The 14,048-nt window shown below is 41.0% G+C and overlaps 1 protein-coding gene across 1 annotated transcript; it reads right to left on the reverse strand.

Moving 5' to 3' along the window:
* Positions 1-5,620: 5,620 nt before the first annotated feature.
* LOC107798091 (uncharacterized) lies at positions 5,621-6,664 on the reverse strand. The gene has a single exon (XM_016621048.2). The coding sequence runs from the start codon at positions 6,534-6,536 to the stop codon at positions 5,922-5,924; it is 615 nt and encodes a 204-aa protein (XP_016476534.1). The 5' UTR covers positions 6,537-6,664; the 3' UTR covers positions 5,621-5,921.
* Between the last annotated feature and the right edge of the window lie 7,384 nt (positions 6,665-14,048).

The following is a 14,048-nucleotide window of genomic DNA, read 5'->3' on the forward strand; positions in this document are numbered from 1 at the left end:
CCTTTGAACTTTCCGTAGTGAGCTTATGTCGGATATACTCGGTCAATCGGTAGATTTGATATCTTTGAACCGTCGAACTTTAGTGTATACCTAGACAACCATAAGTTACACAATCAATCCCTTAACCGTTTTTGGTTCTCATTGTTGTGTTCGTTTCAGCCATGAACACTGCCTGGTTTCATAAGTGCGTAGAGAATTGGCCTTGCAAAATTCTCCTTGAAGCGGCTAACACTTCACACTTACATAGGTGATTCCTAAACGTGTCATCCCGTAGATACACTATTTGATATACCATGTATCAAATTTAGAAATCATTAAAAAGCCTTAATGTTTTATCCTTGGTACTGAACATTGTCTCATCACGAGAATGGACTAAAACAAATTTTGTTGACAATGTTGAACCGTCATTAATGACTTTGTTTGATCTCCTTGAACCTAGATCTTGGGATCTCCAGTCTTCTAGGTAGAGTTACCGCCACAATGACTTGTTCTCGGCCATAGTCTCATTCCCCTCGATGATTTCTCAACTACCTCTCTAGTTAGGCCTTTTGTAAGTGGATCTGACACATTATCACTTGACTTTACATAGTCAATCGTGATAATTCCTCTAGAGAGAAGTTGCCTAACGGTTTTATGTCTTCGTCGTATATGACGAGATTTACCGTTATACATAACGCTCCCAGCCCTTCCAATTGCCGCTTGGCTATCACAGTGTATGCATATTGGTGCCAACGGTTTGGGCCAAAATGGAATATCTTCCAAGAAATTCCGGAGCCATTCAGCTTCTTCACCGGCTTTATCTAAGGCTATGAACTCAGCCTCCATTGTAGAGCGGGCAATACATGTTTGTTTGGACGACTTCCAAGATACCGCTCCTCCACCAATAGTGAATACATATCCACTTGTGGACTTCGAATCAGTTGAACCGGTGATCCAATTTGCATCACAATATCCTTCAATCACCGCAGGATATTTACTGTAGTGCAAATCAAAGTTTTGGGTATGTTCTAAGTATCCCAAAACTCGTTTCATTGCCATCCAGTGAGATTGGCCTGGATTGCTCGTGTATCGACTTAGTTTACTTATAACACAAGCTATATCTGGTCGTATACAATTCATGATGTACATTAAGCATCCCAACACACGAGCATAATCCAATTGTGATATGTTTTGGCCTTTATTCTTTGCTAGTGCAAGATTCACGTCAATTGGAGTCTTTGCAACTTTAAAGCCCAAGTGCTTAAATTTTTCAAGTACTGTCTTAATATAATGAGATTGTGACAATGCCAGACTTTGAGGAGTCTTTTGGATCTTAATCCCCAGAATTAAATCCGCGATTCCCAAGTCCTTCATATCAAACTTGCTAGTTAGCATACGCTTAGTAGCATTTATGTTGGCAATGTTATTACTCATTATCAGCATATCATCCACATATATGCAAACAATGACTATGTGATTTGGAACATTTTTAATGTACACACATTTATCACATTCATTTATCTTAAAACCATTTGACAACATTGTTTGGTCAAATTTCGCATGCCATTGTTTGGGTGCCTGTTTTAGTCCGTAAAGGGACTTAACAAGTCTACATACCTTATTTTCTTTACCTGGAACCACAAATCCTTCAGGTTGTTCCATGTAAATTTCTTCCTCCAACTCTCCATTTAAGAAGGCCGTTTTAACATCCATTTGATGAATTTCAAGACCATACACTGCAGCTAATGCTACTAACATCCGTATGGACGTAATCCTTGTAACTGGGGAGTATGTATCAAAGTAGTCAAGACCTTCTCGTTGTCTATACCCTTTGACAACAAGTCTTGCCTTGAATTTATCAATAGTGCCATCATCTTTCATTTTTCTCTTAAAAATCCATTTAGAACCCAAAGGTTTATTTCCAGGAGGAAGATCAACCAATTCCCATGTATGGTTGTTCAATATGGATTCTATTTCACTATTGACTGCCTCTTTCCAGAACAATGATTCCGAAGAAGACATAGCTTCTTTAAATGTTCGAGGCTCATTTTCCAATAAGAAAGTTACAAAATCTGGTCCAAACGAAGTAGACGTTCTTTGACGTTTACTACGTCTTGGATCCCCCTAATTAAATGTACTTTCTTTTGTTTCTTCCCGAGGTCGTTTAGATCCTTCACTAATCGACTCGCATTCCTTTTTATACGGATATATATTTTCAAAGAACTCAGCATTATCTGATTCTATAACCATATTATTATGAATGTCGGGATTTTCTGATTTATGAACCAGAAATCGATATGCTTTACTATTAGTTGCATATCCTATGAAAACACAATCAACTGTTTTCGGTCCTATTTTTACCCTTTTGGGTTTAGGAACTTGCACCTTTGCCAAACACCCCCACACTTTAAAATAATTTAAGTTGGGCTTCCTTCCTTTCCATATTTCATATGGAATGGATTGTGTTTTACTATGGGGTACTCGATTTAGTATTCGGCTGGCCGTAAGAACGGCTTTCCCCCCACAAGTTCTGTGGCAAACCAGAACTTATCAATAATGCGTTCATCATCTCCTTTAATGAACGATTCTTTCTTTCCGCAATCCCATTGGATTGGGGCGTGTAAGGGGCTGTTGTTTGATGAATAATTCCATATTCTAAACATATTTGTTCAAAAGGAGATTCATATTCACCACCCCTATCACTTCTTATCATTTTGATTTTCTTGTTAAGTTGCGTTTCAACTTCATTTTTGTATTGCTTGAATGCGTCTATTGCTTCATCTTTACTATTAAGTAAGTAAACATAGCAATATCGAGTACTATCGTCAATAAAAGTTATGAAATACTTCTTTCCACCGCGAGATGGTATTGACTTCATGTCATAAATATCTGTGTGAATTAAGTCTAAAGGATTTGAATTCCTTTCAACCGACTTATAAGGATGTTTAACATACTTAGATTCCACACATATTTGACATTTTGTTTTTTCGCATTCAAACTTATGCAATACTTCCAAGTTTATCATTTTTCGCAAGGTTTTATAATTGACATGACCTAAACGTACATGCCATAAATCATTTGACTCAAGTAAGTAAGAAGAAGCTGAAGTTTTATTATTAGTTTCAACAACTATTACATTCAGCTTGAAAAGGCCCTCAGTAAGGTAACCTTTTCCTACAAACATTTCATTCTTACTAATCACTACCTTGTCAGATACAAAAACGCACTTGAAACCGTGCTTTACAAGAAGTCCAGTAGAGACTAAGTTCTTCCTAATCTCGGGAACATGAAGGACGTTGTTCAAAGTCATGACCTTGCCAGAAGTCATCTTGAGAAATATCTTACTGTATCCTTCAATTTTTGTTGTAGCAGCATTTCCCATAGAGAGCGTCTCTTCGGGTCCAGCAGAAGCATATGTAGAAAATGCTTCCCTCACAGCACAAACATGGCGAGTGGCTCCAGAATCAATCCACCACTCCTTTGGGTTTCCTACTAGGTTGCATTCAGAAAGCATGGCGCACAAGTCATCAACATCATCATGCTTTTCTACCATGTTTGCTTGACCCTTTTGCTTGTCTTTCTTCCGAGCACGACACTCCGTAGATTTGTGTCCGGTTTTCCCACAGTTGTAGCAGTTTCCACTAAACCGCTTCTTGCTTGGGTTGTATTTCGGACCAGAAGCCTTCTTTCTCTTTTTGTTATCTTCAACAATATTTGCTCCCATTATTGTTGAATTTCCACGGCCTCTTCTCTCAACAGCTTTGTTGTCTTCTTCGATTCTCAATCGAACAATGATATCTTCAAGGGACATCTCCTTTCGTTTGTGTTTCAAATAATTTTTGAAGTCCTTCCACAATGGAGGCAACTTCTCAATTATTGCTGCTACTTGGAATGCTTCATTGATGACAAGACCTTCAATGAAAATTCCGTTAGTAAAATTACTAAAAAATTTACTTTCAATATCAATATTTATTTGAAACATACCTTCAGCAAGTAGATCATGAATAATCACTTGCAATTCCTGGACTTGGGTAATAACAGACTTGCTATCTACCATTTTGTAGTCCAAAAATTTTGCGGCGACGAATTTCTTCATCCCGGCATCTTCAGTTTTGTACTTCTTTTCAAGTGCATTCCACAATTCTTTTGACGTCTCCACGCCACTGTATACATTATACAGATTATCCTCCAGTCCGCTAAGAATATAATTCATGCACAAGAAGTCAGAATGCTTCCACGCCTCAATCACGAGAAAGCTATCATTCTCTGGAGTTTCATCTGGAAGATCATGAACATCTTCCTTGATGAACTTCTGTAGACATAACGTAGTCAAGTAGAAGAACATCTTTTGCTGCCAGCGCTTGAAATCCATCCCGAAAATTTTTCCGGGTTTCTCTGCCGGTGCCAACACTGGAGTTCGACTTGTCGATGCGTTGGCAGTCATCATCGGAACATCTTGATTTCCGTCATTCGCCATTTTTACTGTAAAAATGACACAATCAAACGTTTAATAAACGTTTAAAACTGGAGTGAAAAATCACGTAGATTTTAATCTCCAACAAAATGTCACGAAGGCTTTAAAACTGGAGTAAAAATCACGTAGATTTTAATCTCCAACAAACCGCCACGAAGGCTTTACTCTCCAAACGGGAGTACACAAAAAACCACAAAGGTTATAGTTTCCAAAATAATAAAAGTAACACAAATACAGAAATTAAATTATTAAATTATTAAATTCCTTAAGATTGTTGTTCCTCTGTACTTGTAAATAATGATTCTGGAAATTAGAACGTTAGCTTATAAATATAAACAGAAATTAATTCGAGCCCACTGAATTCACAGTGTTTCCTTAAGGAATTTAATCCCCTCCTAGTACTCAAGGTTATAGATTATTTCCTCCCAGGATAGAACGAATTACACACTGGTGTAGCGGTACTTCAAACCCCAGTGTTTCAGCGAACACAAAGTTCGGCAACAAATCACACTTATGGATGCTTTGTTTGTAGTTAAAAACAATGCAGAATAAGGAGGACAACTCAGAAGTCGAATGGAAATTCTGAGAGGAAGGAATGCAAAGTATAACCAATGTTGAATTCTTACTGAAGAGAATATCAAATTGCAATTCGTTTTTCCAGTGTATACGCAATGTATACAGAGTGTATATCCAGTATATACAGAGTGTATATCCAGTATATGCAGAGTGTATATCCAGTGTATACAGAGTGTATATTAAGTGTATACAGAGTGTTTCAAGTGTTTTTTCCGATGTGTTCTTCTTTCTCTCCAACTTATGCTCTATTTATAGCAGTTATTTGAGAGAAATCCGCCCCTTCCATGGTGCAACAAGCACTAGATCATGGAGAAAGCACTTACATGGTGGTATATACACTTGCTTGGTGGGAGGAACACTTGCACCATTGTGGGAGGTGCACTAGGCTGCATTGTTGCTTAGTGTTGCAACACAATACACGGATTGGAAAACATCCGTTACAAACACGGATTATATCACGTTAATATTCACTATTAACAAATAAATTTGGTCCAAAAAATTAATCAATCGAGGATCATTTGACCAAATCCGAATCCAAATCCAAATCCAAATCTCATTTCCCATTCACTCTAATTTTAAGACTATTTCATCTTAAATAAAAACTCAACATTAACACCATGAAAATGTTAAAAACATTTATTGCCAAATAAGATTCTGTTAACTGCAAAGATACAAAAAGAATAGTCACCAAAATAACCAAAAGCAGAACAGTATATTCTGCAACTTCCCTTCACCTCCTATTAATCAATTTTCTTCTACTACTACATGATTAGAAGCCAAAAGCTTCATACTTTTCAGTTTACAACTTCACAAAAAAGAAGGGTACAAATGTTGTAGAGCATAAAAGAGAAGATGCAGCAGCCAATCTAGTATTCTCGTCACCCTGTGAGTTTCAACCACACAAAATGAACCTAGTTACGGCGAGTACGAGGCAAGAAACAGAGAAGAAAAATAGAGACACAAAGTCTCTAGCAGACCATTTTTTAACAACCTTAGTTTCAACCCTCAAACTCTTAGCCCTCCTAAGAGCATCAACCTCTTTCAACAAATCAAACTCCACCCCTTTTCTCTTCAATTCCTCCACACACCTCGCCAATAGTTTCCCGTCCTCTTTCTCTCTCTCCAACAGTTTCTCTAAGTGACTCTCCGTATCCGTCTTGTACCGAACAGCCCAAATGATACCCAGAGAACAGAGCAGAGAACACAGAGATGGGATCCAAGAACGGTGGCAGAGCCCACTTTTAGAAGCCCATTTCGAGGAGGCACTAAATAAAAGCATAAGTGAAATGGAGTGGAAGAGAAAAAAGATGCAGTAGAGCTGGGTGATTTCGTTGCGGACCGAGTCGATTTGGGTTTCTTTGGCGGCGATTCTATTGAGGATGAGTTCTTCTTCTTTAAGCCATTGCTTAAGTAGTAACTTGTGAGTTGGGGTTTCTGCGATTTGGTGAAGTGGGTGTAAAGGCTTCGATTCCATTATTGAAGTGTTGTTGCTATTCTGATCGGCCATTGAGGATTGAGAGATTGCGACAAATTGCTTTTGGGGTCAGGGGAGAAAGAAGGGTGGAGAGCGGAAAAACAATAAAGGCGAGGCTCCTTTTTAACGGTCCTCTCGGTTTGAAATATTGTAACGGTCGACTTTGTGGAGTTTGTCAAATGACTGTATTTCTAGATCTACGGCTCCTAGATGGATCCGGATTCGTTCAATTTAGAAGGAATATTTTATAGTATAGAGGTCCTAGAATTATTTTTACAAAGGTACTTACTAGTTTATTTTTCGATTCTTTTCTTTTCTTTTGAGGTTTTGGAAGGCCACACTATAAGATATCGCGTGCAACTTTCCATAGAAGTTCAAGATGCTAAAGCTAGTTTATTAGAGACAAAAATACTTACTCACATTTGATGTTTACACCAAATTGCACTTATTTATTATAGTTAAGTGATAAATTAATATGGTGTTATACATGTTTGACTAAAAAAGTGTAAACCCCTTTTTTCGAACTAATTATTAATAATAAAGAAGGTAAATAACATAATTAATTCCAAAGCCAAACATACAGAGTGCAAAATAGAAAAAGAATAAGAACGTGTAAGATTTCTTAATGTAATAATCTTGCATCAAACATGAGAGATGAGCTTAAGGCAGATATGCATCATAATCATGGGAGCAAGGAAGGGGAAGAGAGGTAACTGTTGATGATGAGGAGATTCCTCTTGTTTGCTCTATATCGTAGCTATCTTTCCGACCCCCCCCCCCTTATTTGGGCTTTCCCCCCATATATATAGTTCCTTTCCCTTTTATCCAATGGTTTTTGACCGGCGTACTTTCTAACGAATGTACTTTCATCGTCTGCTCAAACACAACGCTTGTTCTGTGACGTACGCTTTCCGACGATTTGACCCTGGCGATGGCCGAGGTGTCCTTTGCTATCTCGCCTCGTGGGCATGATTTTAGCTTGGTCGACCCTTAATTATTTCTCTTAAGGACGATCATTCTAGTTAGATTTTGACCCATACAGTTAGTCCCTCCGTCCGTCGAGGTCGCCTTTTAGCGGGCTCAACGGACGAACTCTGTCGATTTGAAAGTTAGGAGAAATAGGAATGGTACGCATTGAGCAAGATCCTTAGGTTGAGGTGGCGACGTGACGCTTCAATGGTACCATCGGACCATTACATCTATTCGGAGTTGAATCGTTGTATTGATTCGATGCATCATGAATAGCCATTATCATTATGGTGCACGTTTCTCAAGCACCGTATCATTTCTTGTGCCCTATCAGTTTTGATTGGTGGCTCTTGGGTTTCCCGCTCAAGACATTTGTGTTCCTATAAATAGGGGAAAACCACCATTCGATTGCTACACTTTTCGATTTATCTGAAGAATTTTGCAAATCTTTAACTTCTTCAATATTTCAAACTTTTGATTTCATTCTCCTGTTAGTCAGAACTTGACGCTACCATCTTCTCTTTTTCTTCATCATACTCATTTATTCTGATAAATCCAAACAAATGGCCGGTACTTCTTCCCATACTGACAGGCTCGTCGAAGCTCCGGTGCTGAAAAATGACGCATATGTTCTCGGAGAAGAGCAGAGGCAGCGGAAAATGAGGGAGTTCCAACAGTGGCTGAAATATTGCCTCGTTCGGAGAAATTATGGACCGATTTCAATAGCCCCGCTGGAGAAGAACTGGATCATGCATCCTCTACCATAGATGAAGCAGCGATTGCGGTGCTCAAGACCAAGTGGGGAATTCCAAACCATATTGAAATGGTGACGGCGACAGGGACGGACATCATACATCTGCACCGCCCAGGGTACTGTGCATTCTACGCGTACTCTTTTATTGTCAGGTATACGCTTCCTCTCCCCTCCCTAGTGATAGACTTCTGCCGCTTCTATGAAGTGTGCCCGGCTCAGCTCTCATCGTACGTGTACAAACTCTTCCCCATGTTGCTCAAGTACGCAGAGCTCGCCGGTCGAGGGGTCACTTTGGGGCATATGCTTAAAAAAATTTCCCCTCAACTTATTCGAGGCACGATGATCCACATGTGCCACCGAGGAACAAAGATTTTGGTGGTGAAGATGGACAACAAGGCTAATTACTGTTTTTGGGAAAGATATTTCTACGTACGGACCGAGCACCTTGTGGCGGACCCGACAGAGTTTCCCAAGACGTGGAACTTTTCCCCTAAGTTTTCCTTCATTTATTTTGTGACTCTTATCGAGGTGGTGGTCAACCATTCCTTTTTAGGTGGCATTGCTAATTTGTTTTTTGCTTTCGCAACTGAGAGATTGCCTCCCCCGCCAGTTGATGACATCCGCGAGTGGGTAAATGTTATTTTTCTCCATATAGTGGGGGTTCGAGAGTGGGCGTCCTTCTACGAGAGATACGGTCATAAGCCTCTCACTGGTGAGTCGGCCCGTTATAGTTTCCTTGTTTTTTGCCTTGTAATTTGATCTTGTCGCTATATGATTGTTTTTCTTTGTTGGCAGGGAGAGTGCGAAGGGCGAGGGCTCCTTCGCTTGCGTTCCATCAACCGGCGCCTTCTACCTGGCCCGCATCAAGGTTTGTTGTGCGGCCTACATCGAGAGCTACTCAATATGCACCTGTGACCGGGGCCGTGTGCATGGAAATTACTCCTCGACCTGAGACTCCAACTCCTGCCGTCCGCTCAACGGGCGAATCTTCCCGTACTGGTAGCGGAGAGGGTCCGTCGAAGAGACGACGAGTGGAGCCTGAATTGGCTCATTCAGTCGAAGCATCTTCGGGGGGCGACCCTTCCTTGGCGGTGTCTGAAATTGGCAGTGGTGCTAACCCAACCATAGAGGCAAACCCGGTAGTAGAGGCAAACCTGATGGCATAGGCTTCGGCCATTGTGAATGATTAAATGGCCATTGCAACGAACAGACGGGGTCCCGAGGCTGCTGCTGCCGTTTTGGGCGGCCCTTAGTCATCCAGACCGAATCGCGCCTCTTCTTCAGCCGTAGATAGGGGAAAGGGTGTCGTGGTCGATGACTTCGAGTCTGACTCCAACCTCGATCCTGATGATGTCAGGATGTTCGAGGAGGGCTTTACCCGTACTGTGGTAAGAGCGGGAGGTCCTTCCTATATACTTGAGATTCCATTGGATCTCAATCTTCTACAGGACACGGAGGGTTTGGTGCCACAGTTCGACCTTCTATGCTCTGCCGCAGAATGTGAGGCTCTTCAGGACGTTAGCAACGTCGAATTAATGCATGAAGTGGCCGCTATGGGCTTGAGGGTACGTTTCTCCTCTTTCTTTTTTTGTCCCCCTTTTGTTTTTGGCGGCCTTGGCCTTCACCGACTTTTTTCTTTGCTTTCAGTCTTACATGCTGGAGATCAAGAGTGCTCGCAGGGCCGAAACTCGGGCCAAGATTTTTCCAATGATGCTGGAAAGGTATCGGCGCTACCGTAACAAATGTCGCGAGATACATAAGCGGCTCAGTGCGAGCACATGCAATCACTCTCTTGGGGAGGAGCTATAGAAGAGGGATCAGGAGTTGATGCAGTCTATTCGCAAGAGTAGTGAGCTCAAGGAGCTACTTCGTGCAAAGGACGAAGAACTTGATTGGGAAAGGGGGTCGCTGCAGAGTGTGAGCATCTTCAAGCGAAGGTGCTGTCGTTGCAATCTGAACTTGATCAAAATGCCGCCAGAGTGGAAGCTTTGAGTGCTAAGTGGGTGGGAAAGTTGGTTGATCTGGAGAGGAAAGTGTCCGAGTGGGAGAATGCCGAGAATACTCGGGCATCGGCTTCGGCAAGGGCGGCAGTATTGGAGGACATTATCCGTGTCCTCCAATTCGAGCAAGAATTTGAGAGGGCAACGGCCACGCTAAGGGAGGTAAGGCTCAAAGAGCGCATTGGCAAAATTGACCGGGAAACTTTGAACTTGGGAGATCAGGTCGCTGTCCTTGAGGCTGAAAAGGCGCAATTGTTGGCCCAAGTTGAGTCTGCCTCTGCCCAAGTTGAGTCGGCATGAGCTTTGGGTTCATGCCGAGGCCCAAAGAGACATATACAAGTGTTTGTGGGAGGCGGGCAATGTTTTTGAGGTTGCTTATGAAGGAGCCCGGGCGAAGGCACGAGAGGCTCGTGTCAACTGTGGCTACGACCCTACGACACCGGAGGCCGGTGAAGATGTTGATGCTGAGGAGGAATTTCCTAAAAACCATGATTGGGAGAATGGTGGTGATGACGCCGAGTGAAAAGCTGCTATTGCTTTAGTATATTTATTATTTTTTTGTTCATTTTCGTCTTTTTTTTTTATTAGGCCTGTTTTGTCCTTGTGTAAGGTGCAGTCGTGCGCACGTGTATATAAATAAAAGAGTTGTTTCGCCTTTGTTTATCCTTTGATTTTATTTCCCTTCCCCTTGCTCGTTACATCTTTTTGTTTTGGCGTAGACCTTCGGTTTTTTGTATGGCGAGCCCATAGTTTTTTCAATTTTGGGAATCCGAACTTAACCATATCGAGTAGGGTCTTGTCGAGCGAGTCTGAATGGAGTTGCTTCGGACTTACTCATTCGGGCGAGATTGGATTTTGGTTCATCGCTTTAGGCGAAATCATTTTTTATTCGACCGAGGTCGGATTCAGATTTGCCATTTCGGTTGAAGTCAGTTTCGATTTGAATATCCAAGTGGGATTGAGTCGACTTACCGATTTAGGCAAAGTCAACTTTTTTTAGTTTATATGAGTCCACCAAACTATAGAGTACTTGGTCCTATATGAGATGATGCTTAGAATGCTGTAAAGACTGAAAGTAAAGAAGGCAAAGGATTTTTACGTGGAAAAATCCCACACAAGGGGATCAAAAAACTACGACCTACTCTTGTAGGCTTTTAACTTCACTAACTTGCAATCTCCCTATTACAAGTCACTTCGAAAAAACCCTATTGCAAAGACTTCAACTAACTTGTGATGCACCCACCACAAGCCACTCTATAACTATCCTAGTTACAAAGGCTTTAAACTTATGACTATCCCTAGTCACAACATATACTCAGAAGTTTACGAATTTTGGTTTGTTCCTAAGACAACGCTTCTAAGAAAGAAAACTAGGAATTACAATGACGAACAAACAACAAGACTACAACTCAACTACGGATGTACATAAACTCATTAAGAAACTGATCCTTAGTGGAGTTGTCTGCTTGTTCTTGACACACTAGTGACTCCAATGCCAGATGACTACTGTTGTTGCTTGAGAGAATATCACTGAATGCACAAAAAATGGTGTGTCTTGCACCAGGTTGTTTTATCACAAAAGATATCATAATAGATAGTGATGCCAACTCTTGGTGCATGCTTCTTCCCAATGAGAAGTGACTGTTGTACTCTCTGCACAACCACTTTTGGGTAGTTGCGTTCCAGCTGGCTAGTCGACTTTGTACTTCTGCCAGGACATACCAACGGACCAGGTCCTAGTTGTGTTCCTCTTCTGTGACAGTTGCTAGATGGTCTCTTTCTTCTACTACATTCCAGTTGTTCATTTGACTTGTACTTCTGTCAGAGAACCCTAAGAGACCAAGTCCCTATTGTGTTTCTCTTTATAATGTTTGTGTACAGTCACTGTCTTGTGCTTGTGTCAGAGAACCTTGATGAACCAAATCACCAGGTCCATGTTGTGTTCCTCCCTGTGGTCGTTCATCCATTTGCTGATTTCAGACTTCGACCAGGTCATATGAAATGTATACCCTGTGGGCCAGGTTCTTTATGTGGTTCTTCACAACAAGTTTGTTAGATCATCAAAATATAATAAACATAAGGTCAAGACATTAAAAACCCATCAATTTCCCTCTTTTTGATGATGACAAACTTAAGCATGGATAGTATTAGTTTAGAGCAGAAATAATCAGATAAGATACCAGAACTACACATAGTTCCCCCTTAATCTCAGATCTCTTTTTCGTTAAGATTTCCCCTTAATATCACATTTTCCAGGAACTGGTTCCCCCTTAATCTCAGAGCTCCTCCACTCACCTGAAATCTCATCTCCTAACAATATTCTTCCCCCTTTTGGCATCACTAAAAAGAGCACAAGCAAGTAATTAGCATAAAGAAGTCTAACACAGTTAGCTCATGCCACATATGTGCACGCAACATGACAGAAAATAAAAGCCAGAGGAACACAGCATTGTACACGCAAAAAGGGGAGCTATTTTGTTAATGTTTACATTGGACTGAGCAAGTCAGGAGCAGTAATGGAAAATATCAACATGCCACCACACAAAAAGCAAACAAAAATAAAACAGCAACCACAAAAGTTTGGAGCAAAAGTAGCTGGACACTAAGAGGATCCTAGGGGACACTAGAATAAGAAGTCTTGAAGGAAGAGACAACAATGTTTTCGAGAACCAGGTCCAGTCGAGCATTTGCAGACAGTTGTTCTTCAAGTAATTGTGCCCGAAGTTTATCATTTTCCTTTGTTAGTCGTGCAACTTCTTCATTAACAGAATCAGGTCCTTTAACCGCTTGACTGAGTTGAGTTTCCAATATGGCATTTCGAGCCCTCAAACTTCTGATCTCTTCAAAAGCTACATTTTGAGATGCTTCCACCAACTCTTTCTACACATTCACATTCTTCTAAAGTGGTCTTATAGAAGGTCTGCTTGCGGGTGCCTACTCTGGGATTCCCCAAGGGGACCTTGTAGAATCTGAACACTTGAGTGAGGAGAAAGCTATATGGTAGCCCATAATTCCCACCTTTGAAGTTTGCCACCTTTTGCATATGATCTATCATGATCGCTGGCAAATTGATTGGAACAAACTCATCAAGTGCTTCCATTATGACCATATCCAATTTTGTAGCAATACATCGCCTCTCAAAATGAGGTAAGAGCACTTTATTGACCAGTTCAAAGAGAAGCTGATACTCAGGAAGCAATACCTTCTTATGCACATGTTCCCTCTGCTGTCGCGCCCCCTTTTTCTCGTGAAATCGGGTTTATGACATTTGGGAGGACAACTCATTCCCTTTTGGGAATTGGGTTTAAATCGAAGAGTCGCCACCTAATGATTAAAGTGCATTAGGACACTAGGAAGAAATTGATTTAGAAAATCAGAGATTGGGTAAGAGCTCGAAATTATCTCGAGGGGAAGGTGTTAGGCACCCCTCAGGATCCACTAGTGTGGTTCTCGGCCATACTAAAATTGTGACCTTAAGTGCAAATAACAAGTAGGCAAGTAAAAAGTTTCAAATATGAGGAGGTTTTCACATAATGGTTGCAAATAGATTAAAGTTTAAAGAAATAAAAGAAAGCTGAATTTTTTGAGAAAATAGTTTAGAAATTTTGAAAGTAATAAAATAAACAAGTAAAAGGAGGGTGTCCTAGGTTTACAAATAATATGGATCACCCCACACAACATCCGGTAATCACTCCTCAAAGAGGGGCTACACGAGATGTTATCGCATGGTCATCATATCCATATCTACCCATTCCCACCCTGTTAAGGTATTAAAGCGCGGAATGGTTTCGTTACTTATTGCATGCTATTACCCGCGCCAAT

The sequence above is a fragment of the Nicotiana tabacum genome, chromosome 18 (assembly GCF_000715075.1).
Source record: "Nicotiana tabacum cultivar K326 chromosome 18, ASM71507v2, whole genome shotgun sequence".
In the NCBI taxonomy this organism is placed as follows: Eukaryota; Viridiplantae; Streptophyta; class Magnoliopsida; order Solanales; family Solanaceae; genus Nicotiana; species Nicotiana tabacum.

Bases quoted from the DNA above. Each gene is read 5' to 3' on its own strand.
- LOC107798091 (XM_016621048.2), bottom strand. From the start codon at position 6,536: ATGGCCGATCAGAATAGCAACAACACTTCAATAATGGAATCGAAGCCT.